Here is a 27,647-nt window from a genome sequence, read left to right as displayed (position 1 = left end):
CCAGGGGTACGAAATGCCGCAGGATGCCGGGAATGCCGGCCATCCCTCTCTGCCAGCGAGCAGAAGCATGGTCATCCTATCCATCCCACAGAGCACAGCCTGGGTGATCCCGAGCCGTCACCTGGTAAAAGCTGATCCGCTGGGAACAGAAACAAATGCCCCCGTTGCAAAAATCCAAGGCCACGGGCTGCCAAAGGGGAGGCGGCAACGCCAAGGGATTGCTGGGACTGTCTCATAGAAACCACCCGCGCACTCATGCCGGGATTTTTTCTTGCATCCAGCTGCTGATCAGACCATCACAAGCCGGATGAATTTCCCAGCTCCAGGTCTTGGCAATTAAGGGAGCGTGGCGGGGGGAGCAACGTTTCCATGCAGCACGTTGGAGCTACCGCCCACTCCAGCCCTGTTCTGTCAGAATTACTATTAATACCCACGAAAAATATTTGTGTTAGAAACCAAAAGGTCTACATAAACAGATACTTTGGAAACAGTTTCTAAGTGATGAGAACAACAGTTCTAGATGATCCGTCACGACTCACCTCGTGGATCAGACATTTGTCTATGAGCTGTAAATAGGAACTTATATTCTCTTCGTCGGGTCGGGAAACTAAAAGTTGCGTGCATACTGGAAAAAAAAAAAAAGAGAAGAGAAGAGAAATGGGCATGGGGACACCAAGCTGGGGCCTGAGGCATCCGACGAATGCCATGGGTGTCCCGTTTCCCGTGTCCCTCCGGTGAGTCTTCTCATCAGCGAGAAAAAACACCCTTCCCCAATTCCTGCCGCGCTGTCCTATATTTAAGGCCGGATTCTGTTCTCCCTTACGCTGGTGTAGATCCAGAGAACACCACTGGAGTCACCACAATTAGACCGGAGCAAACCAGGTGTGCAGGATTATTCCCTTTTCCTAATTACAATACACCAAAGGCACCACTGGCTTGAGCTCCTGCTCCCACGCCCAAAATCTACCGCCTGCTGCAAACGGATTCCCACCTTTCCCGATGGATTTTAACCTCTTTTGGAATGAATGCTGTAAAAGCAAGTGGAAAAGAGTTCACAAAGAAATGAGTCTCTGCTGTTGTAGCCCCTGGGCAGGGATGCCCTGCGGTCCAGGACACCTCGTCCTGGCAAGGCTTGTGCCATACAGACAGCTTCATGCGTGACGGAGGCATTCGTCACGGGCTGAATTCATCAGTGGGTTTAAAATGGGGCCAGAATCATGGAATGGTTTGGGTTGAAAAGGGACCTTAAAGATCATCTGGTTCCACCCCCCTGCCCTGGGGAGGGACACCTCCCACCAGCCCAGGTTGCTCCAAGCCCCGTCCAGCCTGGTCTTGAACACCTCCAGGGATAAACCCCACCTCTGTCTGTGCCTACAGCCAATTAGCTGGGGAGAAATTTTTGCCCCAAGTTTTTGTATAGAAAACATTATCTATTTTTTGCAAAAAAAAAGTCTGAAATAGGGATAGGGACAGGGCTGGTATTTCCTCGTGGGATCCCAATGAGTTTCTTTCTGTTCCTGGTCTCCCGTGTGACCCTGTGGACGAGATCTCCCTCCACGCAGCCAGCTCCGACACCTCAGATCCCACCAAGGGGAGTCAGGACATGTCCAAGCTCACAGAAATTCGCTCAGGGGGTCTTGTCTGTGGCATCGGAGGTCGGTTCATACCTTGCATCGCTCCTGTGCATCTCCCAGTGTGTTTATCCTGCTGCAAAGCCCCATACCCCGCACCAGCCATGGGACGGCACCCAAGTGGTCCATCCAAGATACTTTGGATGTCCTGAAGCTAAATTGGGGCTTAAAGGGAGGCTTGGGCCCAGCTGATATGCACCCAGGACAGCCCACACTAAGCCCATGTACCAGCGCTACCCACACACAAGAAGAGTAGGTCCAAGGGATACTGCTGAAAACACCTCTGGACCAGTGGCATGCTCCCAGGGCTCAGAATGGGAAGGGAAAGGATGCTATCTGTCCCCAACCTGGGGCAGGGAGAGGATGCTATCCATCACCAACCTGGGGCAAGGAAAGGATGCTATCCACCCCGGACCTGGGGCAGGGAGAGGATGCTATCCCTCCGCGACCTGGGGTAGGGAGAGGACGCTATCCTGCTATCCGTCCCTGACCTGCGGCAGGGCGAGGATGCTATCCGTCCCTGAGCTGGGGCAGGCAGCCTGTCCCATTGCTGCCCCTCCCAAAAATCACTGCCCACCGCCCTGCTCACACTCTTACCTCTTACCACGGCATGACGGGGCCTCAAAAAATCATCACCCTTAGGACAGTGGCTTGCAGGGACGTGGGGAAAGGCTGCTGCCAGGCCCGCCACCGCACGCACCCTGTCCCGGAGCAGGACACCAAGCGAGGTGTCTCCCTAGCGAGGACGCCAAGAACAAGTGACAGCCGCTCACCTTTGCCCATCACTCTGGTGAACTGTCCGGGAAGGTCACCTTCGGGCAAAGGGGCCCCCCCCGACTCGCCCTCGCATCCTGGCAAATGGTGCTGCTGCATCCCCCCCGCTGCAGAGTCCTTGCAGTCAGAGCCTTGGCTGTCCGAGCCGAGCAGCGAGGAGGGGTGATGCGAGTCTGCATCCCGGCTGTGCTCCTCCGTGCTGGAGTTTTGGGAAGAGTAGGCTTTGATGGGGGTGAGGATCATTTGGTGTAGTTCCTGCAGCGGGACACGCAAGTTGCCACCTTCCAGGATGTCCTGCAGATTCAAGTGGAGAGAAGAGGGTTTGTCTCTGCTAGGACAACAGGACATTGGCTACGAACCAGACCCCTGCTGTCACCCCCACAGAAAATCCCCAGCAAAGCCGACAGCCTCCCTCCTGCTCCAGGAGGTCTTTGCTCAGAGCAGGGGAGTGTGGAGCTGCTGCAGGGACTGCACTGCATCCACGGATGTGCTCAGACCCGAATCCCCAGAGATAAACGTGCCCCGTCAACCGCTGGGACCCAAAACCAGCAACAACCCAGCTTCAGCCTTTCTAAATTTCCACCAGGAAGATGCAAATCCCGTGAGAGTGACTCATCCTGTGAGATTTCAATGCCCAGACCAGCGGGCATCTTGCTCCTTCCCCAGCAATCCCACAATTGCGACACTTCAGCCCTTCTTAATTGGAATTATATTTTTTAACGTGGGCTTGTCTCTGGTTTCCAGCACGGCCTTCCAGCCTGGCTCCCCATTAACCGCGCTGCCCCAAAGAGCTTGCCAGAGCATCCTTATGCCCTGGGACCACGGCAGAGCCCAGGACCATGCTGGGATGCAGGAGCCCATCCTGCAGGAGCGAAGCTGGGACATCCCCATCCACACTGGGATGGGCTGGGGGAGCAGATGGAGAGGAGAAGGGAAGGTTTCAAGGGGATCAGGGTGGGCTGCGGTCAGACGCAGAAGGGGAGACCACGAGGCTGCGGGTGAATTTATATCCCTATAGCGAAAATATTCAGCTTGGAGATCCTAGGGGAGGTCCACCTGGGAGGGAGAGGATTTGGGTACACCCCCAGCCTTGCTCTCGGTTATAGCGTGTATCAAGAACTCCCTTTCCACGGTCATATCCACCTCCCACTGATGGGAAATAATTGCATTTTGGTTTTAATGTAGCCTGGACCAGAGCAGCTCATCGCAGGCTCCTGCAGGGTCTGGCCGGTGGGACGGCGCTTGGAAAGATGCAACTTTTGGGGTGAGCCCTAGGGAAGAGACACAAAGTGGGCGCCCAGGCTGCCAGCCAGCCAGCCAAAGCCCCGAAACGGTTGTTCACCCTCATTCCTGCTGCACCCCCAGCTCACTCTTGGGTTGTCTTAGCTCCACTTTTCTCGAAGACCTGGTGTCACTCTGCTGGACGGTATTTTCGGGGGGGGGGGGCGGAATCCTGCTCTGCTACCTGGCAGAGAGGGGTGGAGCTGCTCTTTCCAAGAAAGCAGCAATCTTTAGCAGCGAGATACTGCCCCACAAAAAAAAAAAAAAACACATAAATCAAGTCCCACACAACACGCTCTTGTTTAGTTAAAAAAATATATATAAAATTGGATGGGAAGCTTGGAAAACCAGAGACATCCCCTCCCAAGTGGAGCAGCTCACAGGCAGCTCAGAGTCCCGGCAAAGCATGAGGTGGTTGCAGCCCCACAGCCCAACCCCTGCCCCGGGAGGGCTCCAAACCAGCCCCCGCCACTTCTCTCCCCCTGTTTTAGAGCACGCGGGGCTGCTTGTCTCAGCTGAACCCGGCTCACCCTCCTGCACCGCCACCCTCAGTCAATACCATATTTCAAAACCCAGGCAGAGAAGCCGGGGAAGAGGCTGGGCAATCACCTGGAAAACATATCGCCGAAGCCAGCTCCATCCAGCGGGCTGTCTCTTGGATTTAACAGTTATTATTAATATACGGAGGTAAATACGGCTTTATTAGCTCCTGCCATACTCTGAGTACAATCCCATATTATAAATAAATAGTGAAGCAGTGAGCTAACGAAAACACCAATAAATAGCAACACACCACATAAGTATTTAAAAGCCCCTAGCGGGAGGCTCTGCAAGCTACTGCTGGAAGACGGTGCAATTAAATATAATATAATATTGCGATAATAAATAGTGAGAGGCTGGGTGAGCTGCTCCCAGCCAGTCTGTGGCGCTGGTGCTTCCCTAACAGCCATTTTTGCAGAGTTTAAGCTTTTGTTGAAGGGACAAAGAAGTTTCTAGTTGTTCTCCTTGGAAATTCAAGCTGTTGTTCAGGCACTGAGGTGGGTGTCTGGCTTTCTATCTGGGGACAGATTGCCCATATGATGCTCCAGAAAAGCGCGGTGGTCCTTGACCTGATGGACACTGAGAAATCACATCTGGTTTTGGGGATGGAGAGGTAGGGGCAGGGCTCGGGGGTCCCCGTGAGGACTGCTGCGCATGGAGGGGTCTCTTGAGAAGGACAGTGACATTGAGCTGGGACAGTTAAACGAGTCGCCAAGGGATAATTAGGGGTTAAAGGCCCATCTGGTTCTCCAGCGGGAGAGGACCATGGCAGCTGGTGCTGCTAGAGCTGGTCCTGCACCCTGGTTCAGCGGATGGGTGACCACCTCCCCATCAATGTCGCTGCGATGATACCCTCCATCCCCTGGAGCTCAGGTGTTTCCAAGCAGCCCGGAGCTGGGCAGGGCTTTTCCACCCCAGCTGCCAGAGTGCTGGCAACGGGTTAGGACCCAAAATATAGCCGCGGATAAAATCTGCATCTGGTACAGAAGTGTTCGAGACACCACTCAGATGCGGCAAAGCCAGCAACAGATTTCTCTGCAAAAGATCCCAAAACAGAATGTGCAGCCAAAGAGTGCTTCACCCCAGAATTAATTCCTGGCTTCTTGAAAAGGAGGAAATACACAAGTGGTTGTGATTACTTACCCTTTCTAAAGATTTGAGCAGGTTTTGTCTTTCTTTTAGCTTTTGGATACTGATGACTATTTTGTGTCTTGCGCCTTTGGTAACGTTCTGCAAAAAAACAGCACAAAAACCTGGTGTTAACATTTCTACAGGACAGCCTGGTCAGCCCAAATCCTTCCTCCCCCTAACAAAATGGGCTGCTATAAATTAATCCAGTTTCTGAGTGCAGGAACTAGTGGGGGACATACATAGAAAATCACTTAGAGACTTGCTGCAGATAGAGATTTCCAGCCAGTCCAGCAAAGTGTGGACCGTCCCTCTTCATCCCCAGGATAACACAGAGGTAAAGGTGAAAGCGGGGACATTTTCAAAGGTTAACAAGGCAATCGGCCACCAAAGTCCCACTGACTTTAAAGGAGTTGGGTACTGTGGTCTGTGCCCCTGAAACTCCTGAACGTAATCCCAACTGGAAAAAAACCCAAGCGGAGCTCCCAGTGATGAGACTTTCATGCTGGGACTCCAGTAAGAAACCCATGACAAGGCCTTTTTCAGGTATAATGTGTTTTTTTTTCACTCCCCAAGACCCCATTTTCCTTTCTCTGCTTGCTTCCCAACCACCTGCGACCAAAACGCCTTCCACATGAAGACACAAAAAGACGCGTTGGAGGCGTCTCGTCTACTGACTGCACAAGAGTTGGGACCACGGCTGATCCCTTCACGACCGATGTGGGACATACTTGTGCCTCGAGTTGGCATTCGGTGAGGGCCATCATCTCCTCGTACGTCATCTGCGAGAAAAGGGCGGCGTACTTGTGCAGCCGGAGGCTCTTCAGCCAGGCTGGGACATCTGCAGCACAAAGGTAAGGAGATGAGAGTTCCCGTTGAGGTCATGACACCGCTTGACCATGTGCAACAGCATCAGCAGCAACACAAGGCTGATTAGGTGCCATCCACCCTCCCACAGCTGCTTCAGACACCGTACTGAACTTCCCGGACCTTCTGGACGATGTAGTGCTATGGATAGGGATGGTAGGAGGAACCAGCCCTCGCATGAGGACATAGTGCTATGCATATTGATGGTAGGAGGAACCAGCCCCCAGGTGAGGACATGTCCTCAGAAGTTGGGTTTCTGCAGCTGAGCCACTGGGAATTAGTCCACCGGGAGCCAGCATCACGCCACTGCACACCAAGCTCCACGCTGGCCTTTTCCCAGGAAAGTGGGAACTGCTGAAGCCAACAGTGTGGCTGAGCTTAGGACGAGCAAATGGCTGTTTTGCAGATGGCAGACGCTGATTTATGGCATGAGGGAAGATGGTATGTTGTTCAATTTAAATGGCTGCTTAAGGGAAAGGAAGAGATTTTTATTTTTTTTTTGAGCATGGAAAAATGATGTACCATCAAAGATAGGTCCCACAACCTGTTTCAGAAGGGTGACTTGGGGCCTCAAAATGCACCAACTGAAATGACTTCTACCTTCCCAGTCATTATCTGCAGCGTAGCACCTCTGCGCCTGGCTAGACGGGTACACAAAAATACTTTTATCCTCCTGACATCAAAGTGGTTTCACAGGGAGGGACCTGGGAGGGGAATCCTTCCTCTGCAACATGCAAAACCCCACCAGACCCCGTGACGGGGTGTCCTCCACGGAGAAGGCAATGGGGTATGAGCCTCCCTGGCTCCAGCCTGCTCAGCACTCAGGGTTTTGCAGGTTTGGGGGGCCTGTGGTGACACCCCACAAGGGAGGTGAGGGCCCTGCAGATATCTGTGCTGCAGCACAACACCGTGCCTCTGACGGTGCTTTTGCTTTGCATCCTAAAGGCTTCAAATGCTGTGCCAAATCAGGATCTGCTTTATTTAGCACCTACAACCCAACAACAGCTCTGCCGTAGCCTACCGAGCTCATGTGCTCCGCTCTCAGCAGTACCCTTGTCCATTAGTTCTTGTCCTCTTCCCCACCAGTGAGACACCCAGGAGCCCCATCTCAACCCACACCAGGTGCAGTAACAATGAAAAACCAGTGTTTCAGCCCCAAACCCGCACCTTGAATGGATAGAGCAGGTGGAGGCTTGGGAAATGTCTCTTTTGGGGCTAAATACAAACTAACAGCAACAGTTCCCCTCTCTTTGATCGTTCCTGAGTTGGTGCAAGGGGTATGTGCTGGGGGGGTGGTGGACCCCACATCCCACGGCAGGTAGGGGCTGACGGTGCAGGAGCGCCCGAGGGGAAGGAGCAATGGCTGGTGGTGAGGCTGCCCCAATGGGGTCCCTCTGCCCAACGTGTCCATCAAGCAGGAAAGAGAAATGGGGTCTTGCACTGGTTTCGGGAGGGATTTCTACCCACTATGTGCTTCTGCTGCCCGGCTGGGGCTGCTGTGGGTGCTGGTGCTCTGCTCACCACCAGCATGAGGACAACCTTCACAGGCACCTCCAATAATCTTCACTAACATGGACAACCTCAAAGGTCTTCTAGGCTGTTTTCGACTCAAAGTGTGAGGCCAGACTTGCTTCGGAAAGGGATGAGACGATACAAGGAGGACAGTCCCACTGTTGGGACATCCCGCAGTATGGGTGGTCTCAGTCCAGAAAGCCCCATGCTGCTGAGTGCCAGATGCAAGTCAAGGATCACTGCAGACCTCTTCCCAAACCAACAGCTCATCGCTGGAGGGGCCAGGGCAAGATGGACCATTGGTCTGGTCCCCCATGGCACTTCTTACATCTGCCAGAAGTCTCCTGCTGCCTGCTGCCCGGGCTGACCTCAAACCCCACTCGCATCCAAGCAGAGGTGATGCAAATGGCCTCAAAAAACTGCTTTTTGCTCACACTCTCCACCCTCTGACACAGGTCAGGATTCGTGTTTCAGTGAAGTTCCTCAAATGCTGCACAGAAAGAGATCAACCCCACACCAAACACGGGGGCAAAGCCGTTACCAAGCACGGGCGGGCTGAACTTTGCTGTTTTCCGAAAGTCCCGACATGCAACAGTCCTAAACAGTCCTAAACAGTCCTAAAACCTGCTACCAGAGGCCTCTTAAATCGATCTGGTTAAAAAAATTAAAAGCAGTTAGCAGAAAGCCCATTAAAAGCTGTTAGCAGAAAGCCCTCTGTCTCCAGCGCAGGTGGGGAGCACAGGGACTGGCAGGCTTGAATCTCAAATTCATTTTAACACAAAACTACCCTGTTTCAACGATGACACGTTAAAAGTCTGCCTGATCCCGTGTCCCCTGGGGATATCTGCCTTTGGTGCACATCCATGCTGATGGCAAAGCCCACACAGGTACTTTCAGAAGAGAAGTGCACTGTTGCACAGACGTTAAATCTTGTAGAAAACCCACTTTCATAGAATCATGGACTGGTTTGAGTTGGAAGGGACCTTAAAGATCACCCAGTGCTACCCCCTGCCCCGGGCAGGGACACCTCCCACCAGACCAAGTTGCTCCAAGCCCCGTCCAGCCTGGCCTTGAACACCTCCAGGGATGGGGCAGCCACAGCTTCTCTGGGCAAATCCAGATCATATGCAACCTTTGCAGAGGGTCAGAGTGCAGGAGCAGCTCTTCTCTCCCTTTGCATCAACCTCCCTGGACCACCTCCTAATTTTGGGGAGCTACAACGGTCCCAGAGCCCCCTTGCCAGTGGGGATGGCAATCCCAGGAGTGGGCTGGGGAGAAGGAGCCACCCCAGCACAGAGGGAGGGTGGTGGGGCTCTCCCCCTTCCCATAGGTAAGAGGCAACCAGGAGCTGCGAGGTCATCTAAGGACATTTTCATGGTCCTTGGAAAGTCAAACTTCCTAATGATCTCCATGGAACAGCGAGCCGCCCACCCGCAGAGCGACTCTTTAATCACCGATTACCAGGAGCTAATTGCAAAGTCATGGCACAGCTGTCACAAACGCTGCGTCTGATGTGAGCAGCAAAGCGAGGACTTTCATGCTGCTCATCTCCAGTGTCCCCTGTAGGCACTAAGCACCGGAGTTCAGCCGGCACATGTATATCTGGGTGCTGGCAGGGAAATCTAGAAGAAATTTAGAAGGAAAACAATCCACCCTGCCATATATATAGATATATAGATATATATACACACAGGCCAATGTATACACAGGACGTCTTCAGAAGTGCCCTTATGGCACACCATGCTAAGATGCTAAGCCACGGACGTACTCGCAGCAGAAACCCCCAGCTCTACTCACCCCCCCGCTTCCCGGTGTGCCCCAAGCTCTACCCTGGGAAGGGACGGATGGACAGACGGACAGGTTCTGCAGGGAACAAAATGCCTGCGTCTCCCCCTGAAGAAACCAGGGGCTGGGAAAAAGCCAAAGGTCACTTTTCCTTCAGCATGAAGATGGAAAGGAGAGAAACAGGTGGCATTAGGGCACAAAGATGGATAGAAAGGAGAGAAACTGGTGACATCAGGGGAGATGAGCTGTTAAGACATGTTGGATGGGGGTCTGGCGTGGGTCTGGTTTCCCCTCTACCCTCCTGGATGCCCCGGAGGGTGGTCAAGAAGAAGCAAGGTGACCAAAGGCACGGGTGACACCAAGCCACAAGAGCCCGCGGGCGGTCGGGGAGACGTGGCTGCAATTCAGAGAAGGGACTTGGCAAACGGAGCAACCGGTCTGGATGAAATAAGATGCGACCCAATAAAAATGCACTAAGTTGTGCGTTTCTGTAGGAACAAGAAACAGCACGAACCGAGGGCAGGGAACGGGCAGTACTTTTTTTTTTGCAGGAATGCTGTGGGGATACAATGGGTCACACGCAGCCCGCGGTGGTGTGTTATTTGAGGACGATGAGCTACACACCCACAGGAACACTGTATGGCAACCTGGTCTCTGCTCTGCTCCCGAGCCCAGTTTTGGGCAAGACACCTTCAATAAAACAGAGACTTTCTGGAAAAAAAACAGTGGAGAGAAGTAAGAACAACCCCAAGTTTAGAAAACTCCATCTGGGAAGAAGCCGGACTGATTCAGCCTGAAGAAAATACCGTGGAGTGGGGAGGACACGACACTCGTAGACACCAGAGGATGTAGGCATCTGTTTCGCACGGTCTCGGGCAGCGGGACAAAAACAATTTGGCTGATGAAGCAATGGGGGGAATCAGGTTTAGATGTTTGTAGACCTTCCCCCGGAGAAGGAGAATGCTCAGGAAGGGCTGGCCTGAGGCAGGACAGCCATCTCCCCCGGGGGGGCCACATGCAGCAGCAACAGGCTGTCTTCATCCACGTTTATTTAATTGATCGTTGCTCGCGGACTGCCTGGGCAATAGCGCCTTTGGGTTTTGCAGATTTGGCTGTACAGATTGACTGCATCGCACTGGAAAGTTTCTACCCACGCAGGTCCCGGAGCTGCAGCTGTGGATCACAGGGAGCCAAGCTCCCCGCGTCTCCTCCCCAGCTCCATCAGCAGAAACCCGGAGAAACGTAACGTTACATAGACCCCACCAGCTCCCGAGATTGGTCTCCTTCATCTGACAGACTGCAGGATCCGGCCCCAGGCATGGAAAACCTTGAGGACCCGTCACGCTGGTCACAGCTTAGTCTTCACCATGCTCATGGTGACCCTTCCAAGCCAGCCTGCAGGTCCCCCATAAGGTCACAGAGCCTGCAGCACTGCTGGAGACGAAACACTCCCTGGCTGAGCTACCTCAGTAGGTGTTCGTTAGCAAGCGGAGAACCTGAAAAGCAAAGCCTGTCTCTGCGAGGCCGTCACGCTCAGAAAATTCTCCTGTCACTTCTGCAGCCCGTGGCCCCCACCCCAGAGCCAACGCTACGGCGCAAAGCCCAGCCAGAGGGAGGGCTGAGCCCCGAGCATCCCTCTCACGAGGGAACCGCGAGGGGTTTTCTTCCATGCATTTATTCCATGCGCATCAAAGTCGTACAGTGCCAAGTCAAACGCAGTTCCACATTACAGAGGTTTACACCTATCTAGATTTGTCTGTCATTAGAATAAAATCAGACCTTGTGATTACTTAACAAGTACTATTATTTCCTTGTTCTGATACATCATCAGTCTAAAGTTGCTTTGCATTAATGAAAATTGCCGTTGTTTAAGTCAGTCTCTGACAGCTGCGGCTTCATTTTCAGTCATTTTGTTTGTTCATAGGAATACATGGCCCATGCGTTTGCCCAGTTTTCATCTATTTATTCCTCTACAGCCTGAAGTTTGCTCCCCATCTTTGACTGCAGCAATACGGTTTCATTTCTGCCTTGTTTACCAACAGGATCGCGTATATTTATTGCTAAAATCTCTCTGAAATGCACATGTAATGGGAAACAGCTGAAACACTCAGGATAAATTCACTGCAAAGAAGCATCCTAAGCCAAAACTCCCCCCAGAAATTTGATGGGTATCAAACACCGCAATGGTAAAGTGCATGTGGCTTGCTACACCTCTGCCAAGCTATTTTTCACCGTAATTAAAAAAAAAAAAAAAAAAAGAGAAAAGAGCACAACTCACAGCCAAAAGCCACAGGCTGTGGAAAAAAATCCAGCTTTTTGGAAAGCTGGTAGCTTGCAGGATTTTGGGGGCAAAACCAGCCCACCAGCACCCAACTGTAAGACATCAGATCAGGACCGACTGCTGCTTAAAAGAGAATCTAACTCATTCCACTAAAGCTAAATTCCTTAAGCTGGGAAGAAACGCCGCATGGCCCCATTTGGTTACGAGGATTCTGGCCCCAAAACCACCAACCGAGCCCGGCGCTGCCGGGAAAATGGCTTTTCCCCTCCTGCCTCTGGGTGCCGGGACGGGGACGGGGACTTGGTGGGGGGGTGGGGGGAAGGCGTCTGGTTTTTCACTCACCTTTCATCCCACTCCCTTCCTCCTGGAATGTGTTACGAGCGGAAGGCTGATCTTCTAAATGTTCACTCCCACCACTTCCCGAAGAGGCTACACTGCTTTGTGGAGACAGGGGGGCATGATCGGAAGGGATGCACTGGGGTCCTCTAGCTCGTAAGTCCTCATGAGACATCCATCCATGTCCTAGAGGTTGGTTTGGCACATTCATGGGTGGGGTAAGGGACACAGAGCGTTTCAAAGGGCTGTGGTGTGTCTGGCCTGAGAGAACTGAAAAAAAAAAAAAAAAAAAAATCAGAGAGGTTATTCCCCCCTCGCGGCCCAGGATGCAGCAGAGTCCCCCGAAAAAAAGAAAAATAATTCAATGAAATCATAAAATGGGTGGTGGTTGGCCAGGGTGCCTCGCTCATGGCTTCATGGTGCCCGCGGCTACCTGAACCCTACCCTGAGCTCTGCGCTTTGCCTCCCGGGAAGCAAAGGGGCTGGGAGAACTCGCAGGGAGATGGGGTTACACGAGCTACCTCGGGTTGCTTAAGGAAAGGCGTGGAGTGGATTGCATCTTTAGGGAAAAAAAAAAAAAAATTGAGCAGCTCTGGAGGTTTTGACGTAGCAAACCTGAGCGTGGGACTGTGCCGGGTGCTCGGCTGCTGCCGCTCGCCAACCCTGGAGCCCTTGCAGGGACGGCACAGCTGCCACTGCAGGCGTAATGGGAATCTTCAAGCGACTACACTGAGGCCGTGAAATTCACCCCGCTAAAATCATCTGGACCCCTATCTTTCTAGGAAAAGCATAAAAATCCCCAGGGTGGGAACATCCTCACATAGACCCAGGGAAAGGTTCTCTGTCTCTCCCTTTGGGTTAGAATCATAGAATGTGTTGGGTGGGAAGGGACCTCTAAAGGCCATCGAGTCCAACCCCCCTGCAGTGAGCAGGGACATCTACAACTAGATCAGGTTGCTCAGAGCCTCATCAAGCCTGGCCTTGAATGTCTCCAGGGATGGGGCCTCCACCACCTCTCTGGGCAACCTGGGGCCAGTGTCTCACCACCTTCAGCGTAAAGAACTTCTTCCTAATGTCTAATCTAAACCTGTCCTGCTCTAGTTTAAACCATTGCCCCTCGTCCTATCATAAGCCAAGTTAGGATTTGGCTTACGCCCCGAAGCACGAGCATTGACACATCTGCCTAACGCCATCACGGGGCTACTTATCATCCATGGAAACGTCTGAGCCTTGTTGTGTCCTACTAAGATCTTGCACTTAGTCCGAGCTATCACCAGTGATGAGAGCATCCCAGCTCAGCCACCCATCAGGTGGGCTTCCATGCCCGTGACACTCAACCTTCCGCAAAAGCAACCAACCAAAGCAACGGTGAAAATATTCCCATGACAAAGAGGTGAGGCCGGATCCCCGCAAAAAAAAATGGTCTTTGGAAAGCTTTGGATTTGTTTTTCCTTCCCAGTTGCATAGGGGTTTGTATTTCCTGGCTGAAATTTTGATACCACCAAGAGCGATTTGTTTTTAACCAGTAACTTTAACACCGCCCGGGAAAGAGCGATGCACCAGCTCCTGCGATTTGGAGTTATTTCTCCAGAAAGGCTTTACAATGGGCAGGTATTTAATTGCCTCTCAGTCAAGTACAGAAATACGTCTTAGGTAGGCTAAAGTATTAAAAAACCCCAAATCATAGATTTTCTGACACTTTCTTGTTGAAGTGTTGCAATTTGAATAGATTTTTAAATCTTTACTGAATGGTCTCCATTTTCCACTGCTCTTCTTCCATACCGTCTCATTCATTTTTAGTTATCCCCTTACAGATTTAGATATCCTTTTCTCAGGTCTGTTGGTCAGCGGGGGTAATATATGGTATTTAGAGGAAAAGACAGGTACGGATGAACTATCTTTGTTGCCTGTAATGAAAAATATGAGAAGATTGGTCTGTTTGCTTAACAAAATTCAAATTCCATCACTCACAAACTCACTAAACTGCTGGTTAAACCATAAACACAGTTAATGCATTTTAATGTATGCATTTAGGATGTAAAACACTTGGTTAATGCTTTATTGCAGTTACTCTCACGGAAAATTAGTCGAGCTTCATGGGGGCTGTTCCCTGCTATGTGAGACCAAAAAAAATCTCGGGATTTAGCTGTTCCTCAGCCGAGCCGTGTCTCATTGCCCGCTGGGATAACCGGGACAAGAGCTGGATCCAGCGCTCTGGGAAGGTCCTGCCTGGTTTGCAGCGATCCCAAGCCAATGCTGTTTTCCATGTGCCCCTGGGTACAGGCGTGGGGTTCACATCGTGACGGCTAACCAAACATCCGCACCGCTCTCTTAACAGGGACTTATTTCTAGAGACGAGAGCAAGTTCTACAAAAAATACACCAACTTCTCAAAATGAGCGGCTGGAAGCTTCATTGCGGGGGAGACGAAACGAAAAGCAGATTTTCTGCTCCAGGGAAATTTGAGGGGTTAAAATGACCTTTCAGCCCATACGAAACCGAAGCAAAAAACTTTTCAATTCTTCTTTCAAAATCAAATTTCTTCACTCTGGACAAAACCTGGGGGGGAATTTATCATTCTCGCTGCTTTTCCTCCTAAAGCACCAAAGCACTGAATCTCCCCGAGCCCCTTTTTTTCCACAGGTAGTTCACCAAAACCACTCCTGCCTCCTCCACGGGTTATTGCCTAATATCCATGAGTCTTGGTGGAAAACCCCCAGCCGAGTGTACTGTGCTGTAAAAGTTAAGCCGGGTTTAATTCCCGGCTCAAGCCTGGGGGAAAACCCGCCATCAAAGCCCTGTCTGCTGACCAGAAGTGGAATGAAAATGAGCAAGTAGCGGGGTTATAAAAGGAGGGGAGAGGAAAAACACCAGAGAGCTCGTTTGCATTTATTAAGCACCTGTAAAAAAGCAGCTGGTGCCACATGCAAGCCAAGGGATGAGGCCAAAAACCTGCAGATTCGTGCAATATCTAAATTGTTCCTATTTTTGAAAGCGTCGTCTTCTGCCAGCACGTAACACTAACACCAGCAAGGGGATGGCTTATGGTGAAGAATTTGTTCCCTTCCCATTAAATACCCGTAGAAACATCTTCCAGAACTCTCCTGGCACAAAAGGATGTCAATGAGGACCTGGGATTGTTTTCAGGGCAGTGTTATGTTTCCTAAAGTTGTGATGCATCCCAATGGGGAAATAAATGGATTTAAGGAGGTCTTGGACAAGCTGTTTCAGCTCTTGGCTTGCAATTGTATCCCAAAAGCAGCACCGTTAATGGGGGCTGCTTCTCCCCGAAGAAATAAATATTTAGCGTTAAAAAAGAATAAAATATGGGGGGAAATACAGGGGAAAAAACCTGATAAATCCATTGAAATGCATCACCGGGGCTGAGCATCGCAGCGAAACCGCACAGAGCCCCTTCTGTGCCTGCTGCCCCCGGCTGCGGTCGCACGGCCGGGGGGGATAGAAGCCACCCCGAATTTGCTGTAGGAAAAACTCTGGTTTAGGAAATATTGTTGCCCTTTGGGTGAATGAGAGATGCAGGGGAACGCTCTGTTAGTGCTCCCTCCTGCAGCAGCTGGCGCCCTGCGGCATTTAAACCATCCTCTCCCCACCAAAACCTTGCAAACAAGAGGCTATTTTTGGCTCAAGTCCAGCCCAAATTCCTTCCCGAGTGGCAATACCCTTGCAAACTGCTGCAGCTCTTCCATCTTAATTCTATGTCCCCTAATTAGAAGCCGGTGTCGGCTGGAGGAGAAATAACGAACTCTGCAGGATGTCCAGGAACAATCAGAAATCATCTGGTGCAACCTATAAAAATTAAGTCTACGTCTTTCCCGGAGATAGCGCTGGACTCCCAACAGTTTTACTAAACCACAAGCGTTTTCACTGACCTACGACTCGACTCACACAACTTCAGGAGACGCGGTGGCGATAATTCCCCTGACAAGGATGCTACAAGCAGAAAAAGCCACCAGCTCTTTATAACCACCCCAGCCGCTCTCGTTACCAGACATGGATTATTTAAGAGCTCTTTGCACTGGCATAATTTTAGGCTCTACTGAAGCTTTTCTGCCTGTAACACACACCGGTGAGCAACGCAGGTTGCAAACCCTCTTACCAGTTTCCATCAGCATTCAGGCTTAAAAACGCTGCGAACCCCGGGCTGGCACCTGCTTGGCGTGCGCACACCTCTCCCTCTTTTAATCTGTAACCCTCAGAAAGGACATTCACAAATGTGCGTATTTATTAATGCCGCTGCTAGTGTTAATGCCCTCACTTTCTCAAAGCGGAGGCTGTAGCTAACGATTTTCAGCGTGTCTGTTCAGCGTAGCTCCTTCCCTGCTTTTTGACAATCCTGGGCGGTTTTTGGATGGTCCAAGGTGAATCTGGGGCTGCCGACGGCCGAGCTGCAACTTCCTGTCAGGACAAGTCGCTTATTCAGTCTCTTGCTAAAATAAATGGTCTACGTGGGCTTGAACTTCAGCAGAAAAAAGCCAAGTGTGAGTTTATACCCTTACACTCCAGCCTCCTTTTTTTTTTTTTCCTTCTTTTTATTACAAAAATAATAAGTTTTAATTTAAAAAGGAAATCTAATATACTCTTCTGGGGTAAGATAAGCCTTGTGGGGGCAGCCAGAGGCACGCCTGCCTTTCTGAGCGCCGCGCTGGTACAAGCCGGACGAACAAAGAGAGGAAACCACCGCTCCAAAGTGCAAGCCAGGCTGGCACACGGATCCCCTACAACTTGTAAGGGTGTCCCACTTCTGGTTTAGAAGTGTTTTCCTGCCCGCTGCAGGGTCATTTAGGCGGTGCAAGAGCCATCCCCTGCCCAGGGACCCACCGGTCACTCTGTAAAGGCACTGCCTGGTCCAGCTCCTTCCACCCAGATATCCCATGGGATGGGGACCGGAACAGATCGGGGTCCTCCCCACGATGAGTGGGCTGGTATCGCCGCTTTGCTCCATCACCACAGCTCCGAACAGCCACAGGAGTTGTGCTCAGCCCATGTCAGACCGTCTTTCCTCCATCACCACAGCTCCGAACAGCCGCAGGAGTTGTGCTCAGCCCATGTCAGACCGTCTTTCCTCGCAAGAAAGCTCCTCGTGGCCTCTGGATCGGGGTCAGCTGCAACCCAGCAGATGCTGCTAAACACAACACCTTTGAGACGAGCTTGGGGTGTTCTGCATCCTAGGGGAAAAATGTGATAAATAACCCAGTGCTAACGGTGCTGAGATGTACGAAGTGTTGCCGAAGTGCTCTCAGGCTTCAAACAAAGCTTGGCTTAATATTTCCAGGGGTAAAAAGTCACTAAGTGGATGGAGAAGGAGTGATGGTGACGATGCAGCTGCCCTGGCTTGCAGGGCTCCCCATCGCAGGAGGCGGCTGCAGATCACGCTGCTGCAGGGACGGAGCAGCAAGGAGCATCCCTGTGGGGTCACCACCCGCCGGGCAAAACCAGCTTTATCACAGACCAAACACTGTCTGGGCTGGCAGGAACGGCCACGTGCTCAGAGAAACTCGGAGGCTGCAAGTGCTTTCCCCGTGAAGCCCTGTTTCTTTTTTTTTTCTCCCCTCTCTCTTCCTTTTTGAAGTGGTGTTGCCTATTTTGGTAGGCAAGGGCTGATTTCAAGAGCGTTTTTGTTCACTGAAGCCCATGTGGAACAGCGTCAGATGTTTGTGTTGTGGTTTCTCAGGGTTTCGGGCCAATTTTTTCAGCCTGTGAAGGAAAAAGCCACCCATTCCTGTAATTAGAGCCGAGGGATTGGGATCTGCAGGCAGACCTTCCTCCAAGCGGCGTGCGGGCTGATGTGAGTGTTTCCAACAGACCCATTGCTAGCTACAGAGGAGTGTTCAGACCATCTGCCGTCCTGGTGTGCCCTCCACCACCACATGGTCCCCACCGGGTCTCTGACACCCAGAGGACCTTTGCAACAACCCTTTATACTAGCGCACAGTCCATACAGCAGATTACAATGCAGAATAAACTAAAATCCAGAATAAACTAAAAGAGGGTAGATTTAGACTAGATAGAAGGAAGAAATTTTTTACACTGAGGGTGGTGAGACACTGGCCCCAGGTTGCCCAGAGAGGTGGTGGAGGTCCCATCCCTGGAGACATTCAAGGCCAGGCCTGATGAGGCTCTGAGCAACCTGATCTAGTTGAAGATGTCCCTGCTCACTGCAGGAGGGTTGGACTAGATGGCCTTTAAATGTCCCTTCCCACCCAAACCATTCCATGATCAATAATGTCCTCCCCATGGCTGGAGAAAGGAAAAGAGCCCTGTACTCTTTTGGAGAGATTTTTGTTGGTTTTAGTCTAAAAATGGCACTTCTTGGTCGCAGAGCTGGTTACGGTACATCCTCAGGCAGTGTCCGATCACGTACAATTCCTTTTCTGGTCTGCAGGTACCTGGACCAGCAGCTTGATCCCAATTTGCTACACGGAGCGGGGATGTTTTTAATCCACTGAGGCCACAGGGTCCCCTGTGCAGCCCAGAGAGGGAACGCGGACCATCTCCCGCGATCCCCCCTCACAAAGCAACTGCCAAGTTCAACTCGGTCCTCTCCTCCACCTCCCCCTTGCTACCCCAGTCACGAAGCACCGTCCCCTCCAGGAAGGCTCCCCCGCGCTGGCAGACCCACGTTCCTGGCTTTTCCAGCGTTTCTGTGCCGGGGACCCTTGGAAACAGCCGGCGGTGGGTCACGCTGCCCAGCTGGCACCCTGCCTCCTTCCTGGGCACCTCATTCACCCGCTGCCCATGCCGCCGCAGGCAGCTCCAGCGTGGCCGAAGCAGACCCTGATGGAACATTTTTCGGCTCAACATCCCCTAACCCTTGGAGCCTTTTCTTTGTGCCTTTTTTTCTGTTTGTTTTTTTTGTGTTTTTTTTTTTCTCCCTCCCTTTTTTTGGTGGCTGTGACTTTAACTGTGTTCATACGGTGCCGGATAAACCCTGTCCTGGCTTCTGAATTGGGCTGATATAAGCTACGGGGGGTGAAACCAAGGGTGCTAAATGCAAGCAGCTACCGGGTAGTTGTGCGTATTAGGAGAAAAAAAACCCAAAAGATATAAGCAGAGTGCTGCCTCAAGCAGAGAAATTAGGAAGAAGCACAGACTGCACAAAAGCCTGTCAAGCAAACTTTTTAAAAAAAAAAAAAATTACTTTTTTTTAAACACGGTTTCCTGTTCAAGAAACTGGACAGAGAAACAATAACCTGTTTGTTGCTGCTCTCTCCAAGCAGGGCACATGAGGCCCCATCGAGGCTCAGCCGGGGAAGGGTTTTGTGAACCCCTGGGTGACACCAGCACACACGGACCCTCCGTTTGGCTCCGTCAGGAATTGCTGTTGTTGTTATTTACTCCTTTGTGTGGCAGCAGGAGCCGGGGCGGCACCTAAAGATGTGTAAACGCAGCTCTTGGTGGCTTCAGCAATCCAACAGGATGCATTTCTGGAAGGATGCTCCGGCTCATCTCACCGAGGAGCAGAAGCTCCTTTCCAAGGTCCTTGCATGGGGCTTCCCACCAGAGCATCCATCAAGGTGGGACCAAGGCAGCCCAGGTGTGAATCCCGACCACGATTTAACTGGCAGACAAAAGGACGCATAAAACAGTGTCCACATCAGGAGGTGGGAATCGGTGCTGGGGATGGAGGGTTACGAGAAGGCGCTGCCCTAAACACAACGCCCCGATCTCCAGGTCAATAAATTTGGTTTCTCTCATACTTTTATACACAAACCACAGAAAAAACAGTGTTCACCCCTGAGGAATCCCGGTCCGTCAATAACAACGCTGCTGTGCTGAACCAAGACTCCGCAATTATCCCAGAATTCACTGATTTTTTTACTATGGGCTCCTGGGGGAAATCCCTTCCCTGCTCACAGATCAAGCCAGATAAATGGCACTGGGATGCAGAAACTCTCCTTCCTACGGTCCTTTTCCACCCAGAGGAGATGTCCGGGAGCATCAAGCAGCAGCCAGCGCTCCCCACTGCTTCCACCAGCTGCCAGTAAAATCCCTGGTCCGAGGAGCAGATGCCTGCTGAGACTGCCAACAGCATCAGCTCCTACCACACACAGAATCATAGAATCATGGAATGTGTTGGGTTGGAAGGGACCTCTAAAGGCCATCGAGTCCAACCCCCCTGCAGTGAGCAGGGCATCTTCAACTAGATCAGGTTGCTCAGAGCCTCATGAGGCCTGGCCTTGAACGTCTCCAGGGATGGGGCCTCCACCACCTCTCTGGGCAACCTGGGCCAGTGTCTCACCACCCTCAGTGTAAAGAACTTCTCCCTAATGTCTAATCTAAACCTGCCCTGCCCTAGTTTAAAACAGGCCACGCTTCAGCTGGAGAAACACCTCTATCACAACCACTTCAGGAGGCCGAGCTGGAAGACATACATCCTTTACGTAGCAATATGCAACCTGTGGGAAACTGGGAGTAGGAAAAGGAATAGGAAATAGGAATAGGAAAAGGAGGGTCTCAAGCCAGCCGAGCAGAAGGGGTGAATGTGAAACCTCTGGAATTGCCCCAAGAAACGGGGATCCCATAATCCCTAGAGCCATTAAAAGTCTGTGGAGGGAGTGCAGGGGGAGTGACAAAATACAGGAGGACAATGTGCGTCTGACACAGCGTGCATCCCACGGTCATCACCCTGCCAGCACCAGAGAAATTTCACCCAGAAAGAAACAGGACTTTGCTACAGCACTGTAGCCTTCTCCATCCTCGCTGACCCATTCGGGATATTCTCCTCCCTTGTCTCTTTTTACCCACTTTCGCTCATTCAAAAAAGCCATTTAGTCCTTCTCTCGTGTAGGCACCAACCACGGCGCCGATTTCGCAAGACAAATTCCTCTGCGTTTCAGCCTTATCCACTTCCTCTGGCCCTCAGCCCCGTCCCAAGCACCCTCCCCCTGGGCTACGTCTTATTCCTTCTCCTCCATCTTCCTTCTTCCAGGAACAGAAAATCTCACCAGCTCCAGGAGAGAAGAAAAGCCTGTTGGGTTTCCGAGGCCATCAAGGGGCATGAGAAGATGCTGGGATGCCTCCTGACTCCCCATATTGCCCCAAATACTGAGCTCTGCAATGCTCCCCAAGAGTCCCCAGCAGCAAGGGGACAGCCACAGCGGCTCCCATCCAGCACGTGTTCATTCTCTCCCATTATTGCTCCAAATTAACTCGGCTCAGCTTTCCACCTCCTCTACATACGCATGGCGTGTGCATCCTAAAAATCCGCCCTCATCATCCGAATCCGAAACATTCCCAACTGCTCGGATGTTGCCTTGTATCCAAGTTATGACACAGATCGCCGTGCCGGATAACACGAGACAAGATCACTCAGCAAACCTGGGGGGGACCCACGCTACGGTTACAAGAAAACGTCGGAGGCAGAGCGACCGGCCTCGACTAAAACTGCGTAACAAATGGGAACAGCAAACTTGAGGGGAAAATAAAAGAAAATATAAAAAAAAAATTCGGCTTTGAGGCTGCCAAAACCAAGCCATTGATTACAGCACATTTGAGATCCATTTGCATGCAGAGAGCTTTGCTTTGGAGCCGAGATGGAAACAGAGTCTTAATATAGCTGGAGAGAAAATATCCTTCTTGCACTCTCCTAACTGCACTTTGATAGGAAGCAGCCACAGAGCAGATGGTGCCTATATATAATCACCAGACCTATCATCCCAGCCTCTTTTAGTAATTTGAAGGATGTGATAACCACAAGGAGAGCAGCAAATATTCCCCCTCCCTCCCCCCCCCTTCCCCCTGCTAAGAAAAATATTAAAAAAAAAAAAAAAAAGAGGAGGAAGCTGTAATTATGGTAACGATTAAAAAGAATTTCCAAATGAAGTAAATAACTATTTTGTGCACGGCTCCTTTAAACCAGAAGTCAAAAGTTAATTAAATAGCAGCGCGTTACTGAGTCGGGAGAACACAGCAAGTCCTCATGCAATCGGGAAGGAGCCTGGAGTCGCTTTGGATGAATCCAAACCCCGGCACTCCCTTCCCCGCCCGGTGCCCTCCTGCTGTTTCTCTGCAGCTGCTGGTTGATGGCGGGGGGGAAGGAGAGCTCGTCTGTCTCCATTTCTTTACTTGCCAAAGCCCGGAGTTGCGGGGTTTCAAAGGCTGAGCGATGGCAAGGCGATTCTCTCCGGGGGTTTCTCGCCCCATGGAGATGCTCAGGAAAACATCCCAGATCTGATTTTCATCAAGGTGCGAGGGAAAGCTGGGGAAAGGTGGTGTCGGGAGGCTGTCGTGGAGGAGCAAAAAGGGTTTTGGGGGGGGTTTGCATGCCTCTGCCAGCACAGACCCTTCCTCCCATTCTGCTGGGCACCCCCAAAGTGGCAACTAGGAGCCCAGGGGTGAGTTGGCGAGAGCTATCCCTACCTGTAGGCAGCTGGAGGCATCACTCATCAGGCACTTTACGGATACAGGTAAATAGTGGAGGCGCCAAGGAGCATCCTGTGGTACCCAGCTTCCAGACAGAGCCCCGATGGTGGCTCCAGCAGTGATGCAAACTGCAGACAGGGACCCACGGACGCTCACGGGGTGATGGGAAAAGCAAAGCTTCCCTCAGGAGAGCAACAAGCTCCTACGCAATGAGTAACCACAGCATCCTGACGTCTGCGCCAGCATCCAACAGGCACCAGGGCGGCTGATAAAATACACCCGGGTCTAGGAGGGTCCATCCATCAACAAAACCTCCAGGTCAACCGACACGGGAGACTGACAAGGGGGCTGAGAGAATTACTGGGGACGTCTGACTTTGCTCTGTAGCCTGGAGAGCATCAATCAGCTGCCCTGGCGGCTCCTGTGCCGCTTCCAGGTCAGAAGCGTGATTCATTGGCGACAGGAATCCCAAGGACCGCAGGATAACACAAAACCATCACTGCTGCTGCTTCTTGCCCCTGCCCGAGACACCCAGGCTGCTGGAAGGAAAGTGGAGGTCGCGGCGGAGCCACAAGCTTCAGGCTCCCCCCACCCCAACTTGCAGGTGGAGAATGGTGTCCTACCCCCTGCTGCTAATGGACAAGCAACATCCCAACGGCCGTGCAAAACCAGGGCACGCAGTCCCTGCCTTGAGCGCTTACAGGAGATGAACTCCTAGACTTACAAGGCTCCAGCAAGACCAAGCGCTGCCTACCTTCTCTGGGGCCATCTCCCACCGAGGAACTCAACGTGCCATTGCTTTATGGAAGCACTGGAGTCCATACAGAGGTGGGCAGAGCTCCTGTCCCCCAGGCAGGGTGACAACTGGAGACACTCACCCTGGCTGAAGTGCTGCCCTCTGGGCAGGTACTGGCATAAGGAGGTCCTCGCTCCTCTGCCAGAAAGAACTTGCTCTTAATTCAAATGTCTGGGGCAAATCGCTGTTGCTCCTCTAGTAAAACCAAGACCTTCTGCCCCTGTGCAGAGGTAGGAGGTTGACTTGCCCCTGGGAACCTGCTCCCCATGGGGAGTTTAAGTGCCCTGGCACTACACCAGACGTGAGAACATAGGAAAATCTCACCATACGTTGAGAAAAGAAGTAATACTGTTACCCCCAGGTTACGCACTGGGAGCAGAGGAGCAAGACACTTGTCCAGCAGATGCGTGTCAGAGCCAGGAACTGAGTCCCTGCCTCTAGCTGTGGTTCAACTGGCTCGCTATTGCCAACTGGACTTGCTATCGCTTCCTCCAAACCTTGCCCTTTTCTTTTTTCTTGCTTGTAGACCTTATGGCCCAATCCAGGCTGGTCTACCTGCACCCCACCTTCTCAGCACTGGACAAGCATATTTAACAGCAGACCCTCCTTCTCCTCTGCACATATTCCCATCTGAGCAGGCAGAAAACACAGGGTTAAGCTACACTGTAGTTCCATTTGACAACCAAAACCTGGCATGCCATCAGACGGTACTCAGGTGGAACCAATTACACAGGAGAAAGGAAGGAGGTGGAGCCCCCATCCAAGGAGCTCTTGGTCTGCAGCTTTGAAAGCCAGCCGCTTTTTTCTGTTCTTTCAGAGTTTCCAGGCCCTGTCTCCACTGCAAAGGTGTTGTGCAACCCAGGCATTTTGCAACTGCCGCCTGACTCGGCCACAGAGCCCAGGGCTCTGAGGTTGACCCTGTCCCACCACGCTTGGAGCAGCTCTGGCCTCTTGCCCACCTGCGCTCCCAAGCCCATGCCAAGGCTTCCTTTACTCCCAACACACTAAAGCTTGGTTTAAAGTTGCAGGTCAAGCTCTGCAGGACGGGCTGAGAAAGCAGTTACGGTGATACCACAGATGGGACTTCCATTGCTTCAGGTAAGTCCATGCCCTCAGATCGCTCCAGACCCAAACCCATCACTTACAACGCTGGTCTCACTCCTGGATCACCATCACTGGTGTAAATCCAGAGCGTCTCCTTCAGAGCACTCCAGACTTGCCTGGCAAAGGCTGGAGAACTCCAGCAACATCTCCTCAAACCTTGGCTAACACCAGCCAGCACCATTAAGAGAGAGCTGGAGAGGAACCAAGCCTGAACCAAGTCTCAAAGCCTGGGTCTAGGTCAAGTCAAAGACAAGGACAGCACAAAGCAAATTGTCACGTGAGTGTCAGCCACCCATATTTAACCTAATTATGCCACAATACCAGATGAAAGTACCTCGGGCAAGATCACCACGTTACTCCTCCAGGAAAGACTTTGCCCCATTTCGGCATCAGGAAGAAAATGCCTTTGTGGGGACGGGTCGGGGAATGCTGTGCCCTGCAGGGTGCTGCTGGATTAAGCCCCTGCTCAGATAAACACCTCCAAGTACGAGGAAGAATTTAAAAATAATAACACTAAAACCTAAACAAACAGTAATAGTTTGAGGGCTTTGCTTTGGAATAAAAGATTAATGGACATATTGATTGACTCAAGGGGCTGGGACAAAGGCTGACAGCCGTGTTTATTTTTTTAGCATCTGTCTGTGGACTTACTGTGTTTGTGTCCGAGCAAATATTGCATTAAGGAAGCTTACGAGCTAAAACGTGAAGCTTGGTCAGGTCATTTCCACCTCAGCCCACGGGTTGTCTGAACACGCTGCCACCAAAAAGCGTTAGCAGGAGTCACGACAGCTTAACTTTTAGGATTAGACTGGCCTGAAAATGTGTTCAGATGCCTCTGCAAAGCTACTCAGCCCTAGAAATATGTGTTGACCCCACCGCGATGCTCGGGGGAAAAGGTTCCCTGAATACGAACTCTATTAACCTTTCAGCTTAGAGCAAGACGATGCGAGTGAGCTGCCCCGGTGCCACGAGAAGCAGCTACTCTGGGATGCCAGGAAGGACCAGACTGGGCAAGGGTTGCCACGCCAGGACTTATGGTAGGGGATGCCCCGGCAAAGCGAGTGGCAGAGACGGAGGAGGGATGTGGTCTTCCAGCCAAAGACGAGGGTGAAGCGTAGGGCTGCTGGCAGACCCACAACTGCTCCTCTCCCAGCGCTGCTAAATTCTGGAGAAGTTAGGAAAAAACCTCAGCAGTGCAGCAGCCCAGGCACTGCTGAGTAATTCGGCTGTTGTCTGGGTTTCGGCACCTTGTGCTAATACTTGGGGATCCTGTGGGGCAAGAGGTGGGTTGTTACTTCTGCTAAGAGATAAGTGTACACCGAAAGGCTCAAAGAAGCACAAAAGAGTTTTTGAAAAGTGTCCTTCAGGACCCAGTGCTTCTTGTGGAGCTTCAGCCACTGTCAATGATTAACCTGCTGCACCCACCAGACCTCCTTCCCTCCAGCTCTCGACGCGAGGAAGCGGATCCCTTCTGAAGCCACCACTTCCCACTGCCTCCCCAGCGTGCAAAGCCTCTGAAGCGCCAGGCATGGAAAAACTACATGGAGGGACCCAAAAAACAAAATCCCTGGAGAGGTTTAACAGAGTAATTGCAAATACATTTCCGACTCTTCTCACTCTGTCTGCTTGTTAAGCCTTTCCCATGCAGCTTTGTCACCCTGCAACAGCTCTCCTCCGCAGTGCAGGGACCTGGCGCTTGGAGAAGCTGAACCTCACACAATCCCATGGCAGCAGGAGCCGGGGCTTCAAAGACAGGGGACAGGATAGGCACGATGTTCAGAGTCGGTGGAGAAGTCTCCTGGGCTGCATCACCAGCAGCATGGCCAGCAGGTCAAGGGAAGTGGTTCTACCCCTCTACTCTGCTCTCCTGAGACTCCACCTGAAGTACTGTGTCCAGCTTTGGAGCCTTCAACATAAGGACGTGGACCTGTTGGAGTGGGTCCAGAGGAGGCCACAAAGACGATCCGAGGGCCTCTCCCATGAAGACAGCCTGAGAGAGTTGGGGGTGTTCAGCCTGGAGAAGAGAAGGTTCCAAGGAGACCTTGTAGTGGCTTTTCAGTACTTAAAGAGGCTACAGGAAAGATGAGGACAAACTTTTTAGCAGGGCCTGTTGCAATAGGACAAGGGGTGATGGCTTTAAACTAAAAGAGGGAAGAGTCAGACTAGATATAAGGAAGAAATTTTTTACGCTAAGGGTGGTGAGACACTGGCCCAGGTTGCCCAGATTGGTGGTGGAGGCCCCATCCCTGGGAACATTCAAGATCAGCTTGGACGGGGCTCTGAGCAACCTGATCTAGTTGAAGATGTCCCTGCTCACCGCAGGGGGTTGGACTAGATGGCCTTTAAAGGTCCCTTCCAGCCCAAACCATTCCATGATTCTGTGATTCTAAGCTGAGACCCTTCTGCTAAGTCCCCGCATGGTGGAGCAGGCAGTGCTGCCTGCAGGGATGGACACTGGAGAGGCAGGGACCTGGGTGCTCAGCAATAAACCCGGCACCACATTTCGTATCGTTGTCAATTTGAAACACCACCTAAAAAAAGCGCTTATTACAGGAGAGGGAAAAACCCAGAAGCCTTAAGTGACCATTTTAAAGCTTTCAGCTATTTAATTGTGGTTTTCCTCACACTGATAGAGAAGCCAGCACCCTCACCACAAGAAGCCTCTCCTCCCCGACGTGCTCTCTGCATCCCTTATATCTAGGGAGGTGATAAGCATCTTGGAGACAGACCTTCTGAACTCTCCAAAGCGAAAGAGAATGTCAAGCCTTGCAGGTGAGATGGTGGCGGTCACCCAAGGTGACAGCAAGGCAGGCATGACAGCCCTCTGCAGAGGGAGTGGGTGGGCAGAGAAGCTCCTGAACCCTGCTGAGAAGAATCTTTGTTCCTCCTCTCCCAAGGATGGCGCGCAGGCATCAACAACCGCTCTAAAAAGCAGTTCCAGCTGCACTACGTCTCCACACAAAACCAGTGACACATCTCCAGCCACGGTGCTCTGCAGCGTCTCCCAATGTCCAAGCCTTGGGCTGGGCTCAGCACTGTCCACCGCTCCCATCAAAGCCTGGCAGGGCCTCCGTGGGGGAAGAGCCACCCAACTCTCCTGTAAAACACCGAGAACTTCGCATCTAAACCCCCTGATCACCACCAGCTTCACACCTCTGTGCACTGGAGATAGAAGGTAACATTTTCAGATACGCCCTGAAGACGGTGGATCCCAGCCCTGCTTCCAAAAA

General features: G+C 51.8%; 1 protein-coding gene across 4 annotated transcripts in view; it reads right to left on the bottom strand.

Moving 5' to 3' along the window:
- SAMD4A (sterile alpha motif domain containing 4A) overlaps window positions 1–27,647 on the bottom strand; it is a 102,100-nt gene that overhangs the window by 8,879 nt on the left and 65,574 nt on the right. For 2 of the 4 annotated variants that reach the window (XM_054197804.1, XM_054197803.1), the window contains exons 3-7: window positions 12,142–12,405; window positions 6,086–6,195; window positions 5,370–5,456; window positions 2,405–2,699; window positions 540–625 (exon numbers count right to left, since the gene is read on the bottom strand). In XM_054197804.1, coding sequence (XP_054053779.1) covers window positions 540–625; window positions 2,405–2,699; window positions 5,370–5,456; window positions 6,086–6,195; window positions 12,142–12,405 — 842 coding nt within the window. The remainder of the gene's footprint in view (window positions 1–539; window positions 626–2,404; window positions 2,700–5,369; window positions 5,457–6,085; window positions 6,196–12,141; window positions 12,406–27,647) is intronic. The other 2 variants (XM_054197806.1, XM_054197805.1) reach the window with 1 other exon arrangement.

Source organism: Rissa tridactyla, chromosome 4 (assembly GCF_028500815.1).
Source record: "Rissa tridactyla isolate bRisTri1 chromosome 4, bRisTri1.patW.cur.20221130, whole genome shotgun sequence".
NCBI lineage: Eukaryota > Metazoa > Chordata > Aves > Charadriiformes > Laridae > Rissa > Rissa tridactyla.
This window is presented reverse-complemented; position numbering and strand designations above follow the sequence as displayed.